This window comes from Poecile atricapillus, chromosome 21, assembly GCF_030490865.1.
Source record: "Poecile atricapillus isolate bPoeAtr1 chromosome 21, bPoeAtr1.hap1, whole genome shotgun sequence".
Classification (NCBI taxonomy): Eukaryota; Metazoa; Chordata; class Aves; order Passeriformes; family Paridae; genus Poecile; species Poecile atricapillus.
The window spans coordinates 7,154,268-7,172,680 of record NC_081269.1 but is presented as its reverse complement, the minus strand read 5'-3'; the positions used below and the strand labels follow the sequence as shown (position 1 = coordinate 7,172,680).

General features: G+C 52.9%; 1 protein-coding gene across 1 annotated transcript in view; it reads left to right on the top strand.

Moving 5' to 3' along the window:
- The window catches only part of CUX1 (cut like homeobox 1), a 266,570-nt gene extending 259,209 nt beyond the window's left edge, over positions 1–7,361 (top strand). The window contains exons 19-23 of the mRNA XM_058854097.1: positions 1,004–1,087; positions 1,376–1,432; positions 3,511–3,591; positions 5,424–5,488; positions 5,908–7,361. Of these exons, the coding sequence (XP_058710080.1) occupies positions 1,004–1,087; positions 1,376–1,432; positions 3,511–3,591; positions 5,424–5,488; positions 5,908–5,968 (348 nt within the window). The 3' untranslated portion in view covers positions 5,969–7,361. The remainder of the gene's footprint in view (positions 1–1,003; positions 1,088–1,375; positions 1,433–3,510; positions 3,592–5,423; positions 5,489–5,907) is intronic.
- Positions 7,362–18,413: the final 11,052 nt, after the last annotated feature.

Below are 18,413 nucleotides of genomic sequence, written 5' to 3'. Positions count from 1 at the left end.
GGGGATTGCATAATTCACCCCCTAATGGGGCATGTGACACGTTAAAAATACTCATCAAAGATCACTGCAGTGGGCCAGGCCGCGGCCGCTTCCTCGCCCCTAAATGGGGCTCTGGCTTCATGGCCCTGACCTGCTCGGGTTGCAGTGTGTGAGTTACTAAAGGCTTCCACAGAGGTGTAACAGGCAGCCACGGGGCCTGGCAGGGCAACCCTCAGCACGTAGGAACAGGTCCAGAAAGCCCCGGGGAGTGTTGGAGTTGCCGGGCAGAGCGGCAAGCGGCGCCGTGCTGGGACAGGGAATTAGCACTGGAGCAAGGAGCCAGAGCTTGCAGCAGGCTGTGCCCAGGGCTGGTGGCAGCATGTGCTGTTTCCAGGCTGGATTTGGGCAGGAATCATGTGGAATCTGCAGAGGTGGAGGAAGGAGGAGCAGGGAGGCTTCCCGAGCATCCTCAGGGCTCGCTGCAGCCGGGGCTGTGGGAAGGGAATTCTGTCCCAGAAGGATAAAATCCATCCTGTCTGAACCCAGCCAAACCTTTCAGTCCTTTCAAGGGGTGTTCTTCATGCTCCTTGCCCTTTTCCCAGCAATGATTTCCTCCTCCTGAGCCCGTCTCCCTCCTGCCCTGCCAAGGAATTCAGGGTGGGATTTGCAGCTGCCCAGGTGAGCTCTGTGAGGATGAGTCAGGTGATGATTATTTCATGGAAAGGGCCAAAAATAGGGAGACACAGGAGAAACAGGGAGTCCTCATGGCAGAATCCCCTGATGTAACAACCCAAGGTGCTTCCCAACCCAAACCATTCCAGAGTTTCAAGAAGAAAGGACTTTGTTCAGCAGCTCCTGTTGTGCTTCTCCTTTCTGAAGGGGACGGATGCTGTCAGCCCCGTGGGCCAGCTCTGGGCTGTGCTGCTCCATCCTTTGGGGGTCATTTCTCCCAAGTGGGGGAGCTCAGGGTCCTGTCCTTGTGCTGGTGTCCCTGCTGGCTCTCAGCCTGCCTTTGCTCCCACAGGGCAGCAGCAGGGATGACACGGAGCAGCGCTACTCCTCCCAGTATGAGGAACGCCTGGACCCTTTCTCCTCCTTCAGCAGGAAGGTAGGAAAGGCTCCCCAGCACCTTCCCTCTGCATCAGCCCCTCTGCCTGCTGTGAGGCAGATTTCATCTGCCCAGATGAAATCCAGGGACCTCTGATAGAATGAAACGCACTCAAACGCCCTTTGCTTTCAAAAATAAAGAATAAATAAAAGTCACCGTGCCCAGATGATGGCTGGTGGGTGGCTGAGGGGGAAAATTGGACCATCCTAGGGCACACAGCTCCTTCCATGTTTTGCAAACCCCAAATTAGCCCTCTGAGCCTTAAAATCTTGTATGGTTTCCTTGTAGGAACGCCAGAGGAAGTACCTGAGCCTCAGTCCCTGGGATAAAGCCACGCTGAGCATGGTGAGTGGCTGCTCTGCCAGCACTGCTGAGAGGTTTTCAGCCCAGGGCCTGTGAGGGAATGGGGTTCCTGGGCACTGGGGAGGCTCCATCCTTGCTGTCCCAGGCAAGGGTGCAGAGCACACTGGGGCCATGCTGGAATTTGGGTTAGGAGCAATCCCTTTCCTCCCTTGCTGCCCAGGGCAGTGGTGGCATCACCATCCCCAGAGGTGTTTAAAGGCAGATGTGGCACTTGGGGACGTGGTTTAGTGGTGGGCTTGGCAGTGCTGGGGGAATGGTTGGACTCAAGGATTTTTGAGGTCTTTTCCAACCTACACAATTCTGATTTTATTCTATGATTCCAAGCACCTCTCATCTGGTTTGTGGCATGGTGTGGGGCTCAGGGCTGCACCCCCAGCCAGGGGAAAAGCCTCCTGCAGAGGAGACCCCCCCAGAGAGCCCCAGCACCCCACACATCTGGGGAGGAGGAGTGTGAGGGGCTGCAGAGGGTCCAACACTCCAGGGAAGATCTGATCCCCACACAGCACAGCATCCTCAGGCACACATTGGCTTCTCATTGCATTCTCCATAAAAAACCCTTCCCAAGCCCTGATCCTTCCTGCTCTGGCTCTTCCTTCCAAAAAAGCATCAGGGAAAGTGCTGGGGAAGCTGTGGTGTGTGCAGCAGCAGAGGGTCCTTGCCTGAGGCACAGAGGGCAGGAGTTGACTGCTGCCACTGCCAGCTGGGGCTGCCATCTCTTAGGGTCTGACTTTCTGAGCTAAAAATGCCGTGACTGGGGAAATCTGACTTATACTGGAATCTGTGGCATTAGCAGCAGGCTCAGGATGGGGTTTTGGCTGCGTTAACCCCCAGTTCTCCAGCACAAGGGAGGTGAAGCAGCAGCCCCAGAACACAGAGATATCCTGTAATAAAGGCAGAGCTGTCATTTGCATAAAAACCAAGCAAATGCCAACATGAATATGGATTGTGTGGCGTGCTAGCACCACGGAGAATTAATGAAAGGCATTCACAAAAAAAAAACTGACTTAGGGGAGTTATTCCTTGGGAATATTTAAGAACATAATCTTGTTTGTTACAGCAGCCTCCGCCGTGGCCGTGAATAGCAAAGACGATTTCAGCCCGGAATGGGTTTGGTGGGAGATCTGTGGGTTTTAATGCCAGCTTTGGAAAGGCTGCGTGGTGTTTGGGGAATGTGCTTATGTCCATAATGAGTCCCTGGGTTACAGCAGGAATAAAGAGTGGCTGTGAAGGAAGGCAGGACCCGTCCTTGGTGAGCCGCTCCTCTGCCGCTCCTGATTTTCATGCTTTTGAAGGGATGAGCGTGAAGGTTTTCCCACTGGGATCTCGGTGTGATGTGCCAAAAGGGCTCAGGCATCAGCAGGGTCTGCCTGTGGTTCAGTGGCCTCTCCAAAATGAGGGGTGGAGGGCGATTCATCGCGACCCCACAGGTTTCCAGCCCCCAGGGAGCTGGGGCAGCCCTGTGGGGTGGCACAGGATGTGCCAGGGTGGAGAACAAACCTTTCAGGATGGACCTTGCAGAGCCAGAGCAAGGGGACACCAGGGAACACCAGGAACAGCTTCTGGGAACACCAACACAGCCCTGGCTCCAGTGCCCTGCTCAGGAGGCGACGAGGGGACGCTGCAAATCACCAAATCGTTTGAGCTGATGAATTAAAAATGTGCAAAGCTTAATTACTGCCGGGGTTTCTCTGCGGAGCAGGCACTGAGGCAGGGCTGGCACAGCAGGAGCAGGGAGAGCTGCTGGAGAGAGCTGGGCTAAAGCAACTCAGAATAAACCCCCAGAAGAGTTTTCAGTGGGGGAAAGCCTGCACTTGGCAGCCCTGAATCCAGCCAGGTTGGGGCAAATTTGGGCTGAGAGCACAGGCACCTGTGCAGCCACTTTGAAGGAGCATCACTTCTCGGAGGTGGGCACAGGTGGGTGGCAAACACCACCTGACTGTGTGTCTGTGTAGGGTCTGGCAGGAACAGGCTCCCAGTCCTTGCCAGGATCTCTCCAAGCCCCTCTGAGGAGAGCTGGTGGCCCACCTTCAAACAGGATTTTCCATTCTGCTCTTCTGCAGGGGCGGCTCATCCTGTCCAACAAAACCGCTCGGACCGTGGCCTTCTTCTACACCCTGTTCCTGCACTGCCTCGTCTTCCTGGTGAGTGTGGGGGCCACAGGGGGTGGGCACTGAGACAAAACATCCACTCTCACCCCCTCCAGGGGGAATTTGGGCCGGTTTAAGATGCTGTGCCAAGCGAGAGCGCTGCACCTGCTGTGTCAGAGGTTCCAGAGGCCGGGAGTGTGGCACAGGGACATGCCAAGGAATATCCCCTCGGCTTCACAGGGAGGAAATTCCACCCTGGCTTGCCCAAGGGCAGGAGCTGGAAGCTGTCTGTGAGTTCCTGTTGTTCCTGGGATCAGCCAGGAGAGTGGTGCCACTGTGCCAGGTGTTTAGTGTGCTCCCCTCTGCTTAGTGGGGAGCAAAATTTTGGTTAATTCTTATGAATCTAATACCATAAGTGATTTTAGGAATAAAATACATGCCCCTGAGCCCACACTACCTGGTTCTAGACCACGTGGATCCTATTCCTGGGTGCATCCTTAACCTCCTGCTCTCCCCATGCTCCTGACATGCTCTGGGGCTTTGTTTTTCTCTAGTTTTCAAGTTTCCCCAACTCTACACTAAGGTTGAAATTAGAGAAATTAGAGGAATGGAGGCTTCAGCCAGCCCAGATCTCCTGGGAGAGATTTTTTGTTTGTCGTGGTGCAAGTTCCTCCTGTATCCTTGCACAGTTTCTGGGAGTTTATTTGTCATTTCAGGGAGAAAAAAAAAAGCCAAACAAATCATCAATAATTAAACGAGGAAACAAGATGAAAGCCAAATCAGAACAATATTTCTGTCCTGCTCTCAAAGTTATTTTGGTGAGGAAAGGAGCAAAGGAAATAAAAAGTTAAACATCATTAAACTTTAAAGCTCTAACCCAAAAAAAAAAAAAAAAAAAAAAAAAAAAAAAGAAAAGGAAAATTCATAAATATTACATGGCTGGAATGATCTTACATCATCTAGACACAAAAGAGCCTGAAATCCAGCACCCAGCACTGGGTGGAGATGGACTGTGGGTGTCTCAGGGGAGCTCCTGCTCCTCCATCCCCACAGTGGGAGTGACATCTCTGCCACTGGGGACCTCGATAACCCTGATTTGGAGCTGCTGGTGGCTGTTTGTGTGGTTGGGGTGATTTCCTGGTGATAACAGCTTACAAATCCCCAAGGCTTGAACAAATCAGTCAAACCAGGGCTTCTCCCCCTCCCAAACCCAGCACTGCCTCCTCAGACCTCGGCTCTGCAATGAGAACACAGAGGCATGGAGGTAAAAAGGAGCCAAGTTAATTACGAACTTCCTGACCTTTCCTGACCTTTACTGACCTTCCTTAAGCCTGTTCCAAAAATACTTCTCCATCCATGTGCAGCCCTGAGCCTCATCCCAAACCACCACAGCCACAGCAGCACTGTCCCAGTAAAAATAACCCACTGGGAAAGGTCATCTTGACCATCCTGAGGGCAACCCCTGCAGCACACTGGGGTTCCCCACAGATCACAGAACCACAGCGTGGGTGGGAAGGGACCTTAAAAATCTTCCAGTTCCACCCCCTGCCATGGCAGGGACACCTTCCACTGTCCCAGGCTGCTCCAAGCCCTGTCCAGCCTGGTCTTGGACACTTCCAAGGATCCAGGGGCAGCCCCAGCCTCTCTGGGCACCCTGTGCCAGGGCCTGCCCACCCTCACAGGGAAGAATTTCTCCCTGACACCAAATTTAAACCTTCTCTCCATCAATTCTAAGCCATTCCTTTGTCCTGTCACTCCATGCCCTTGTCACAAGTCCCTCTCCAGGATGGGATGGCAGGGCCAGGCTGGCACAGGCTGCAGTGAGGAGGGGCTGGGATGGAGGTGGGAGCAGAGCTGATCCCGTTATCCCGTTCCTTCCCTGGCAGGTGCTCTACAAAACCGCCTGGAGCGAGAGTGTGGGACGGGACTGCGCCGCCTTCTGCGCTAAGAAGTGAGTGAGGACAGGCTGGGCCAGCCCGGCCTCAGGGCTGGTCTGGTGGGCAGGGTTTGGTCTGCAGCAGATTTTTTGGGCACCCCAGTGCTGGAAACAAGGCCAGTAAATTGGGCTTTAAACCCAGTCAGGGAGGCGGGCAGAAAAAGTTCAACAGAACTTTTCTGAAGAACAGGGTTGTGTTCAGTTGGGTGTTTTCCAAAGCCTTCCCTGCAGACAGTCCTTGCCCAGGAGGAATCCTGATAAAAGCAAACGTGATCCTGGAGACCTGGCCCTGTGCCATGAGCCCAGTTCCTGTGGCTGGAGCAGAGCATGGTTATCCTCAAGGAACGACCCCTTGGATTCGGGGCAGCTCCTGCTCGGCTGCCAGAGCACCTTGGGGCTTGCTGCAGCTTAACGTGGCTCTGCCCTCTCCCCAGGTATGCTGACCACTTCCACGAGTTCCACAAGAACGAGGACATGAGTGACAAGTGGCAGTGACAGCTGGACACGGCCCCGGCTCCCTCCGGTCCCGCAGCAGGAGCTGCCCCCGCTGCTTCTCTGTAGCTTTGCTTTCTGCTTTGTAGGATGAAGGCAGTGATCCCCCCCACTCCCACTCTTGAAATTAAAAGCCTCCACTAAGGGAGAATCATTTTCCAGCCCTGGAAGGGCTGCAGCAGTTCCCATGCTTTCCTGATGTGTCAGAGAGCTCAGCCTTTACCAAAACACTTGGAAAATGCAAGATCAGAGGTATCCCTCCTCCCAGATCCACATCTCTCTCCCATCCTGTTTGAAGCCCAGTGCAACACTGGGTGAGCTAAATCCAGCCAGAAATGGGCAGGAAAAGCAACCTCCTGAACTTGCATTTTCAGGTGTGCTATTTGAGAATTCCTATTTTGTTCCAGCTCCGGGGATCTCCTGCCCGTGCTGCAGATTCCCTTCTTGAGCTGGAGCTTTGGGAATACTTAGGAACAGTTAGGACTTAAAGGGCATGAAGGGAGGTGCTGCTGGTCAGGCCTGACCTCACAGGGATGCTCCAGACTCTCCTTGCTGAGATTATTTCTGCCCCTTAGGAAACCACAAGTCAAATCAAGCGATTGCTGGTGGTTGGGTTTGCTGGGTGATGAGCGCTGGGCTGCTAATTTGGGTTGATTTGGGGAGACAGAGGTGATAGGAGAGGCTCCAATTAAAAAGAGCAGGTCCCAGCAACCCCCCCTTCCTTCTGTGACCACATGGTGAGGGAAGGTATTAGCTCGTTAACGTGGTCCTCAATTAAAATTCCCTTCTGTAGACAGGAGAATAGCATTGCTCCCAATTAATATTTCATTGCAGACTCACATCCATTCCCATTCCAGCTGCTGGGAAGTCAGGGCCTCTAACGGAGCGTGCAGGCAGGGAAAGGCCTCACATCTGCCACGAGCAGCCAGGGTTTATTTATAGGAGCTGTGGCCAAAGGCAAAATGTAAAATACTCATAAATTGAAGGGAGGGATAAACCCCAAGGGACCAACCTGCACCTGTCCTGCTCAGCACAGGGAAAACTGAGCTTAAATGGAAGGGAAGCACCCCAGGATGCAGTGAGGGGGTGATGCTGCTGTGGCTGGGGCCCTTTTCATAAACAACTTCATAAATTTTCATAAATCAACTTCAGATCTGGGGGAGATGAGCTTCGGCTGCCTGAAATCAGTAGATGGGAAACACGATCCTGGGAAGGGTGGGCTGCTTTTTGAGGCTTTGTTGGGAAGGTTAAATTTGCTTTTTTTAGCAGCTGTATGTGGTGTCTTGGAATTGCAAAACTTCTGCAGCTATTCACACTTGTACTCCTCATAAATGACTTAAAATAGATGTCGACTTCTGTTGGACAAGCGATAAAATAAACTTAGCCATGCATTGACTGGGCGGCTTTTGTGCTCTGCTTCCTTTTTTATTTTTTTGGACTTTTGATATTAAACAACTGAGAAATGTCCTGCTCCAGTCCAAGGGCAGAGTGTGCAGCTAATTTTAGAAACCCATTACAGCAGCTAAAGGCAGTGATGTCTCACAGCGCCGGGGAGGGCAGGACCTCTGTCCCCATGTGCTGGAGCCAGCGTCCCAGCTGCCATCAACACCAGCATCCCACGGGCCTCAGAAAGGCTCTGGGGATGGAGGGACTGTGGTAATTGAGCCCAGGCAGCTCCAAATCCTGAAATATTCTGGATATCCCCACGTGTCTGTTGGCAAAGCCATTCCAGCTGAACAGTGCTAATTTGCCTGGCTAATTTTGGTGAGTTAGTCACGATCCCACTCTTCCTCAGCCTCTTTTTTTTCTTGCTTTTCCAGCCCTGGGAGACCCCAGCAGCCCCAGGCTGGCAGAGCTTTGGGTTTTAAGCAGAGCTTACTTTGGCCAAGCCCAGCAGTGTGAATAAATAAATAAAAATTTATTTTTATAAAATGTGTGAGGGGGTCTGGGGAGGGCCACGAACTGTTCCCCCTCCAACCCCTTGGGATACCTGGGTCTTGCCAGTCCCCTGGAGCTGCTGAATTTTGTCCCTCAGGCACAGCTGTCACCTCCTTCCATCCAAAATAAAAATGACAAGCTCACTGATTTGTCCCAAAATCCCCCCAGGGGAGGGCAGGCGTCAGATGCTGTTGTTTTCTCTTGTGATCTCACAGTTTTGCAGCTCTCACTGCCATGGCACGGCCCTGCCAGCCCAGCTGGCTCATCCCAGCCCTGGTGACCTTGCCCAGGGCCAGCCGGGTGTCCCCGGCAGCCGCTCCCAAGGCTCCGGCTCTGGCTGCCAAACCCCGTGTCCAGAGCAGGGAAAGCCTGAGCTGGGGAGAGCTCTCAGGTCACTGGCCAAAGCCTCAGCCAAGTTTTCAGAGCTGCTTTCCCAGAGCTGTGCTGGAGGTGCTGGGCTCCAGGGGATCCCGGTGACTCCAGGCAGAGCGGAGTGTGCCGGGACATTGGGATGTTCCTGCTTAGGACAAAACAAAATCCAGGTTTGGTGTCTCTGGAGATGCCCTGCGTGTGAGGGGTGGCCAGGAGTGGCCAGGCACAGGGAAATGGCTCCTCCAGTCCCCAGACCCTCCTGGCACACCCAGCCAGGCTTGGAAGTACTGGCAGTGCTGTGTCCAAACCCCTTTCCCCCAGGAAAATGACTCTGTGCATCAATTAAAGCAAGCAGAACCCTCAGCTTCGGGCAAGAGCTCCAGAGCAGCTCACCCTGTGCAGGGATTGCCTGGAGGGGAGCAGGAGCAGCACTGTCCTTGTGCTGTCCTGGCATAGTGTGGGATTTAGGGCAGGCTTTATTTTACAGCCTAAAAAAATATCATATATATATGTATATATGTGTGTATATATATATATATATAAATATATATATATATATATGTGTGTGTGTGCGTGTATATATATATATGCATATATGTGTGTGTATATATATGTGTATATATATATATGCATATATATATATGCACACACACATATATATACACATATTATATATATATAAAATACATTTTTATATCTTTTATATATAAAAATATATTTTATATATCTGTTTTTTATATATTTATGTATTTATATATAAATTTTATATATATAAATATATATTTTATATATATGTATGTATATATATGTGTGTATATATAAGTATATAGTATATATATAAACACACACATACATACAATATATTACAATATATACATGTATGTATGGATGTACATATTGTATAGATTGTATATATGTATATGTGTGTATATGTATATATTGTATACATTGTATATGTGTATGTGTATATATGTATATATATATGTGTATATATGTGTGTATATATGTATATATGTGTGTATATATGTATATATATGTGTATATATGTATATATATGTATTACGCCGCTATTTCTAAGTTTCATACCGCAAAGTTTTCCAACTTTACACATATTCATTTTAATATTTGTGAAAAGCCAATAGTATAACATGTATATATATAATATAAATATATATAATATAACAAGGGCACAGCCAGCTCCTCATTCCCTGCCTGATCCAGCACTGGAGTGTCCCTGGCTGTGCTGGGGGTTTGGGGACACACTGAATTCTCCTCACAGACCCACAGTCCTGAGCCCCCCTAAACCCCATTTTCAGCCAAAGCACCCCACAATCCATCCCTCTCGTGGGGGCAGGGAGAGAGAATGGGAATGGATTTTTTTATTAATTTGATTTGAAAACCCCTTTTACCACCGAGTGATTCAAAAGAAAAGGATTTCAGCGACCCCTTGCTCTCCCTTGCTGTTCTAAATTTAATTATGGGAAACAATTTTAATTAGTATCGACAGATATTCAGGAAAATAATTATGAGCAAACCTGCGCTTCTTACATCTGTTTAACCTGCGAATCTCCCAGCCCATCTCAGAGACCCAGGCTGAATTTCGGGGGTTTATCTGCTAAATAAAAGGCTCCTGGGGAAGCTGGGCTGGCTGAGGAGATAACAGGCTGCTCACATCTGGGTCACAAGTTCAGTTTTTGCCCTGGGCAAAGGAGACGAGAGAGAAATCACTGCCAGGATGTGGCCAGTGTGTGATGTGGGGCTGAATCCCACTCGGGCCCCTGGATTCAGGATGCTGAATGCCCTGGCAGCTCCGCGAGGAGCAAACACTGCAGCAATTATCGCAGCGCTATATAAAAAACACAAACCCAATAATGCGATTTCCTAAAGGTTTCCGTCCGGGCGCCTGGTCCCTGCTGGCAGCGGAGCCGCTGTCACCCAGGCAGGCACCGAGTTTCGGATGGAAAATGGGGATCGATGGCTCCGAGCGGGGCTGGAGGCGGCGGAGCCATCGCAGGATGCCAGAGAGACTCCGGAAAAGGAGCTCAAACACGGGCAGAGAGCCCGGGTTATTTCAAGTTCAGGGTGTACCCAGGAATGTGATGGACATTCAGGGGCAGGACACGGACACAGCCCACGCAGGGAAAAGGGGGATGAGATAGAAGAGGTTTGGGTGAATCCACAAACGCGTGGACACAGCCTCTGTGGGGAAAAAGGAGTTAATGAGTAAGGGGTTTGGATATCTGGCGGCAGGAACCTGGCCAGGCCGGCCACAGGTACTTATTTTTGGAAATGTGGCCCTAATTATCCACCACAAGCAGGCAGGGAAATGGTGGTGCTGCATCTCCGCCGCTGGATGCCTTTAAATCACAGCTGAACATCTGTCTGCAAGACACGCTCCAGTTCAGGCAGGGATTCCAGCCAGGCAGCAGGAATTATCATCCAAGGGTGAGCAGCACTGCAATCCACCAAGCACCGTCCCTCTCATCCCTTCCCTAACACACGGAGCAGGCAGAGCTGCTGCTCGGATGGGCTGTTTTAAACAGGACAGCGAGGTTCGCATGCTGGCCAGGGCACTTTTGCTGATGCCGGGGCCGTGGCAGAGGGCACAGCAGCCAGCAGAGGGATGCGGGGGCACTCGGGAAGCGCAGCCGGGTTATCCCAGGGATGGGCTGGCACCATCCCCTGCTGCGGCAGAGCTGGGCACCTCTGCCACGGGCTCTAATAACCCTAACCCTGTTAATAGCCAGCCCTGAGTGGGATCCTGGGCAAAATCCCGCTCTCCAGCAGGCGAGAGAGGCTCCCCCGTGCTGGTAATAAGTGTTTTATTGCTTCCTGTTGTGTGAGACATCTGACGGCAGGCCGGGGCCGAAAGCTGGTGCGGCAGATGGAGAGCCCCCCTGGCTCCCTCCCCCTGCTCCTTGTTTACAGAGTCTCCCTGGAGATGCGCCGCGCAGGCTTTTCCAGCTCCCAGGGGAAGGGAAGGACCTGCAGCTCGCTGCCCCCGCCCCAAAAACCCTTTCCCAGGAAGGCAGGGAAAGCAGCCCACACAAGGTGGGAGTGCTGGCGCTGGGGATGCTGATGAGCAAGGACCCTCTCCAAGGGATCCCTGTGGGGACAGCAGCCAGTGCCAGGGGGTCACCACAACCCCTGCCCTTCATTTCCCGAGGGTGTTTAGGCACCCCGCTTCCCCCAGGCAGCACCCCAGCCCTGGAACAGCCTCCCGTGACATCTCTCCTTGCCCAGAATAACCATCCCCACCGGTAGCCGTGGAGGGACGGGGCCGGAGGGGAACCCGAGGGGGTTTGGCCACAATCCCCAGCTCCCCGGGGCAGGCAGGGCCAGGCTGGCAGCGCCGGGGCTTCTCCGGGAGCGGAGCATCCCGCTGGGACCCCCATGGGAGGACGAGAAAGGCGATGCCAAGTGGGATTTCTGAGGTGTGGAGGGGATCGTGCTGCAGCCCAGCAGCAATCCAGCTCTGGGGTACACCCTCAGCACACCCCGCCCCAAATCCTTGCCCTGAACACCCAGGAGCTGGGGCTTTTCAGGTGCCTGTCGCTATGGAAACCCCTTCTCGCCGCGCTGGTCCAGGCTGAGCCTGCCGGAGATGTTCCTGCCCGAGGGAGCTCAGGTGGGGCTTGGGAAAGAGATCCCGCAGGTTCCAGCTGCAGCACGATCGGGTAAGGGACCCCCGAGAGTCTCTGGGGGAGAGAAAGAGCTCTGTAGGAAATAGTGATTTTATTATTATTATTATTATTTTTTAAGTAGCCTCTTGGTGGTTTTAGAAGCTTGGTGAAGATGTTCAGCACAGAGGAGGGCTTTGTGCTGGACCAGCAGGAGCGATCCCACTGATGTTCCCCAAAGCCTTCACTTTTGGACAACAGGGAATATGCGGTGAAACATCCTCTTAGTCCCCTGCTCAGCCAGGAAAGGGCTCCTCACCATAAAATAACTGGCTTTGTTCTGCAAACCCTCCCTCTGCAGCCTGACCCCATGGAGCATCCCCCCAGCCCAGGGACTGGGTTTGGGATCGGGGTGGGAGCAGGCAAGGCACTGCCATTCCCCTGCAGAGAAAAAGCCCCTCAGGGCCCCCAGTGCTGGAGGGGGCTCTAACACCTCCCCCACGAGCAGCTGCTGCAGATCCCGAGTGCCTGGGGGTGGGATGGCACCTGTCCTGTCCCTGCGTGGTGTCCCCCTCCTCTGGGGAACACAGTCTGCCCTCACTGACCACCTCCCAGTGCCCTGACACAGAAGTGGGATTTTTCCAGGGCTTTTTCCCAGTTCCCTTCCACACACCAGCCCCTGTAGGTTCACAGGGTTATGGAATTTCCCTGGCTGCTGCTTTTGGCCGTGTGGATCCATTTTGGGAATTTCTCTGGGGGCACTTTGCCCACCAGCCCTGCTCCTCACACAAACCTTGCCCGGCTCCCCACAAGCTGCTGCAAAGATGGAAGCTTTCAAAGCCAAGGGAAGGCTGGGATTTTGAAGCTGCTAACATTTTTAAGAGCTGCCCTGAGCCCAGGCAACGATGGTTTTTCCTTTAATATTTAATACATTTTTTTTCTTTCTTTTTTTTATTGAACACACGTGCAAGGGAGGATTCAGAGCTGCTGCAGGAGAGCTGGGCACTGCAGGAACACCATGGCCAGCCTGACCCAGCAGCATGGGGCTGCTTCAAAGCCAAGGTTGCCAGAAGGGCATTTTCCAGCCTGTAGGAAAAGCAAAACCCTGGAAAACTGCAATGAAAAAGCCACTTGGACCAGCACAGCAAGAAATGTTGGGGAGAGGATCCTGCACGGCAAAGATCAGCCCTTTGCCAGCAGGAGCATCACAGTTTTCCCCAAGGTTTCCAGGTGCAAGGAGCTGCTGTTGCTGGAGTGTTTGCAAGTGGGAAAGGTGAAAGCCCTTTTTCTGTGTCTGAAATCTCTAGGGGTTTGGCTCCTGCTGCCTGGAGGCTGCAGAGGGGGACAATGGGATCCTGGAGCAGCAGCACTGAGGGAGCCCACAGCTCTGTGACACTCAGAAAGAGCAAGGGGGAAGGATCTGAGCTGGGACAGACACAGGAATGTGGTCCTGTGGTCCCCAGCTCCATCACCCTGGCTGTGAGTCAGGACTGGAGAGCAGGAGACCCCAGGCAGAGGCCACCAAACAGATGCAGCTGCAGGAGGTGACTGAAGGGTGATGCTCCTGGGAGCCCCCCTGCCCAGGGCAGCACAGCCACAGAGGGGCTGCAGGGAGGTTTTTGAAGCCTTTTCCTCTGTGGTCTCTGAGCAGGCAGAACAAAGCCTCTGACACCATTTCTCCCAGCAGAGCAGCACAAAGAAAAGGGATATTTAAGAGACAACCCACAAGCAGCTGATAACTTCTGACCTGCAGAAACAGGAGGTGGTTTGGAAGAGAAGGTGCAGAAGGTGCCTGTCCCCCTGGGGGAGACACAGCCTGGTCACCCCAGCAGGGCCAGCACAGCCATGGGGAACAGAGACTAGGGGTGAGAGGAGGCAGGAGCAAACACACTGTGATTTTGGGGTTTTTTTTGCTAAAGTTTCAGTTCTGCAGCCCCAGAGCACAAGGACTGGTGTGTGAGTGGGGGCCCTGCCCCTGCTCGCAGCACTGCACGCTCGGCGAGCTCCCCACCTGAGCTCTGCCAGCAGGTGCCGAGAGGGGGCTGGAGCACAGGGACAGCATCGCTTTTCATTTGCATCAGCAGGAGGAAGAAGAGCAGCAGCAGCAGCGCCAGACTCCGGTGGCTTCCCCCGTGGTGGCCCGAGGGAGGGAAGGAGGTGTCCTCAGAGGTGGTGCTGTTTGGACAATCCTCTCTCAGGTACAGGGATGGGACTCTTGGGGACATGCAGGGTTAGGAGATGTATTGGATGATCCTTGTGGGCTCCTCCCAACTCAGCTTTTTCTGGGATTTTGTAGCAGGAAAAAAAAACATACTTAAATAATATAGAGTTACAGGACAACACGGGGTCAGTCGAGAGATGCACTCATCTCCTGTCAAACATCTCTTACAGAGAGAGCACAAACAGACCCTGCTGGTGCAGATCTGTGGCATTCCGAGGGGCCCAGTGAGCTCCATCCCAGCAGCATGGAGCAGGAGAGACTTGTCCTTCTTGGAGGCATCAAGATCAGGCAGAACAAACCACTCTAAGATGGGAAATGTTGAATTGTGACTGCTGACACAGAGCTGAACATCCCCTTTTTGCTCCCAGCTCTTCTCCCAGCACCATCAGGGATGCAGAAGGATCAAGGCTGGAACACTTTTCCCACCTGACAGTGAGATTACACTCCCTCCCCACTCATCAACCCCAAATATTACTCGCTCCCATCTGAGTCAGACACCGAGAGGCCACTGAGCACAGCCCTGAACAGATGTTTGAAGCACAGAAGAGCCTTCATGTGGTGAGGGACAGGCTGTGTGCACACAAAAAGGATGTGGGGTGAGCTGTTGATGCTGAGAGCTGGCTGACCACTGTCCAGCACAGCTCCTGCGCCCAGCTGGTGCTCTCTATCTCCATCCAAACTCCACTGGTTATCCCACAGAAACATGAGGATGGGTTTTGGTCCTGTTTTTGTATCCCCTTCTGTTTGTACATCCTCCCCCAAGGAATTTCAGCTGGTCTGGCTTTGTTCTGGTCTGTGGTTGGTCTGAGGTTATCCTGGGAGAGCATCACTCAACCAGGGCTGCACAAACACTCTGGGGAAGAGAAAGCTCAGGTCACAGAGGAAATATTAAACACAGTTTTTGTGTTGAAAGGAAAGGGCTTTGCTCCCTCTCAAAGGTAAATCCTGAGTTGCAGGGTGAGGAGGAGAAGGGAATTTGCACATCAAGGCCTTCCCATCAGTGAAGGCTCCTCCAGCCCCGTGGCTGGGCTGTCACTGCCTGTTTGCCTTCTCCAACACACCAAAGGACATTTTAAAACAATTTCTCCTCCACAAATAAATACAAACCCAAACCGCTATTTCTCCAGGTTTCCTCTCTTTCCCCCTTTCATCCCTGTGACATCTTCCTCCAATAAATCCTCGCCTTACATCCCATTAGGGACTGCTCCTGGACAATTTGCAGCTGTGACAGCCCAGGAGATGCCTGGGGCCTGTCTGCCTGCCTGACAGCTCACACACACACTCGGCTTTGCCGTGCCTGCCCAAGGAATGGTTTCCTGGCTGGGCTGCCCCAGCCACAGTGGGCTCCTAACTCCCCTTCCAGCTTCTTCCCGGGATGCTCGACAAACCCCTTCACCTCCCCTCTCCACCACGGTTTTGTGGCCTCACAGCCACGAGGGTTTTGCTAGAAAATCAGCAGCTCCCAGCTCCCTGGATCACCCCCTGGCCAGGCTGGGATGTGGCGAGGATGGAATGGGAGCTGCCCGGAGCTGGCATCGCTCAGATGCCTCCGGGCACAGGATTTCAAGGGCACATCATGCTCCAGCCTGGATGCTGCCAGCAGCCCTCCCCAGCACTGGCTGAGCCACTCACTTGATTCCTTCCAGCAATTTTTTTTTTTTTTTTTTTTTTTTTAAGGCAGCTAATCGCTCCGAGGGAGTCCCAGAGTAATGAGAATTGGCAGGAGAGGGCAGATATTAGGTTTATTCACCACCAGTTTTAAATCATTTAGCATAGCAGGGAAGCCGTGGTTCTACAAGCAACGTGTTCTGCTTTACTCCTGTCATGGGTCCTGCGAAAAGATTTTAGTGGTGAGTGGGAACGGGGGTGTCCATGGGGCTCTGCTCTGTGTCTGTGGGGTTGGCACAAGGATGAGCAGGGCCAAAAAATGGAGACCAGGATTTGAGCCAAAGCTCATCCCCATCTGCAGAAGCTCCCACCAGCTGCAGACTGGGCCTCGTGAAGGATTTTTGTCCCATTGAAGGCAGCCTGTGGCTTTGGTTTAAAAATAAAGCCTTAAAAAGGCAATTTGGGGAGCTGGCCCGGGGATGCTCTTTGCACAGCAGAACGCAGCTCCTTGGGGATTGCTGAGAAAAGTTGCGGGAGAAGTTAAACTTTCACCCTGGCAATTATTGTAAATCTCTCTGGTCAAGGCCCAGACCTAAAATTAGCCCACGAGCCCTTTTAGAGGTTGGGATTTTTCACTTGATTTTCCAAGTGACCGACCAGCAGTGGAGCAATCCGTGCCCTTCCACACTCCGAGCCCTGGGGTGATTTTTACTTGCAGCCCCCGTGTTTGATGGAAGCAAGGCCAGGCATTCCAGCCTGGTTTTACACATCCTGACACAAACAGCATCCCATGGAGGGAAGGCAGGAGAGAGCCTGTTATGTACCAAAGCCTTTGCAATCACAAAGCGTTTTTCCCGGTTCATGAAAGAAATCCCAGCATCCCAGCCCTTCCCTGGGCTCCTGGTTTTGCTCTTAGTGATGGTTGGTAAAATCTAGGAGTCAGTAAAAGCTGGGATGCAGGGGAGCAGCCACATCCTCTGTGTTCCCTTTAGGATGGTCTGGGTGGTCCCGTGGCGCAGGCATCAGCTCCGTGCAGCTCCCGGCCCTTCTGCCAATCGATAGCGAGTGCAATGAAAACCTTAATGAAATTCCAGCCTGAGAGACTATTGATTGTGTGTTTTCTTTAAAAATGGATATGAATGGGAGAGAGGCTTTTGGAGGAGAGGCAGGCGAAGCAGGGGGGGGAGTGGAAACACATTGCCAGCTGCTGTGGGAGGTGGGTGAAGGTGAGTGGCCCAGGGTCACCTGCACTGAGCAGTGGGATCCAGCCTCTGTGTGAGCATCCATTCACCCCCAGAACGTCCCTGCAAAGGGAATCATAGAATGCCAGAAACATTTAATGGTTTGTGTTGGAAGGAACTTTAAAGCTCATCTCATTCCACCCCCTGCCACGGGCAGGAACACCTTCTGCCAGACCAGGTTGCTCCAAACCCTGCCCAACCTGGCCTTGAAAATGTGACCAGCCAGAAGCAGAAGGGAGAGGATCCACCCAAAATCATCACAAACCCAGCCATAATGGAGAAAATCAAGAGTTCCTGTCCCAGCTGTGCCTCCTCAGCAGTGCTTTTGCACTGTCCACCTCAGCCCATGTTTCATGCTGCTGACAAAAAGACACTAAAAAAGAGAAATGTTTGGGAAGATGCTGCTTTGGGGGAAGAAAAAGCAAACAATGCATCACTCTGCACCAGCCCTACAACAAATCTCCTTCTCCCCCAAACCAGCCTCTCCCCAAATCTCCCCAGAATACACCCATCAAGGTAACAGGATGGTGAGGAAGCATATTAAATAAATAATAATAACAACAATAACGATAAAACCCACTCTTCTCCACCTCTTACATAACCAGCATTGTCTTAATCCTACAGGTACTTCACAGAAGTAAAAAGGATTTGTTCCTCCTGCAAATCCTTTTTTTTTTTCTTTTCTATTTTTTTTTTTTTTTTTTTTTTTATGGTGACTCATCCTTATCCGCCCCTGGACATGCCATGGGGAGGCTGGGGGGGCTGTGCAAGGTGAGTGTGACCCCCAACTCCATCCCTTAAACCTCTCTGGGCTTCAGTCCCCCTTGTCCTGGAGCCTGGTCCATCCTGACCCACCCTGAACTGGGGTTCAGTCTGTCCTGAATCCCCTGGGAGGAAAAACGCTCTGGGATGGGCCCCGGAATTCATCAGCAGGATGACAAAGGCAGGCAGCGGGTCCAGACCCCCCAGTTCCCCACAGAGGCACTGCAGTCACAGCCCCTGCCTTGTGCCCCCGGGAATGTGGGGCAGGGGGAAAGATCACCCCAATCCCCTCCCCTGGGACAAATGGTGGCTGATGGATGGGGTCAGGAAAGGCTGCAGCCCCTCTTCCAAGCACAGCGGTGCCCCGTGATGCTTTTGGGGGGCCTGAAGACTTGGCACCTTGAAAATTCAGGGTGCTGCCCAAGGATCTGCGGTGCCCCCGTGAGGGCTGGGCAGCCCGTCCGAGGATGAAGGGCTCTTCCTGAGGATCTGGGGAGCCGCAGGAGGATTCGGGGTGCCCGCTGTGACTGGGGGCGCTCCCGCAGACACGGCAGCCCGTGGTGGGCTCGGTGTGGCCGGGGTGCCCATCCCCGAGCGCCGGGCCGGGGGCGGCGGGGCCGGGCCGGGGGCGGCGGGGCCGGGCGGGGCCCTTTAAGGCGGCGGGGGCGGGGCGGGGGCGGCGCTGC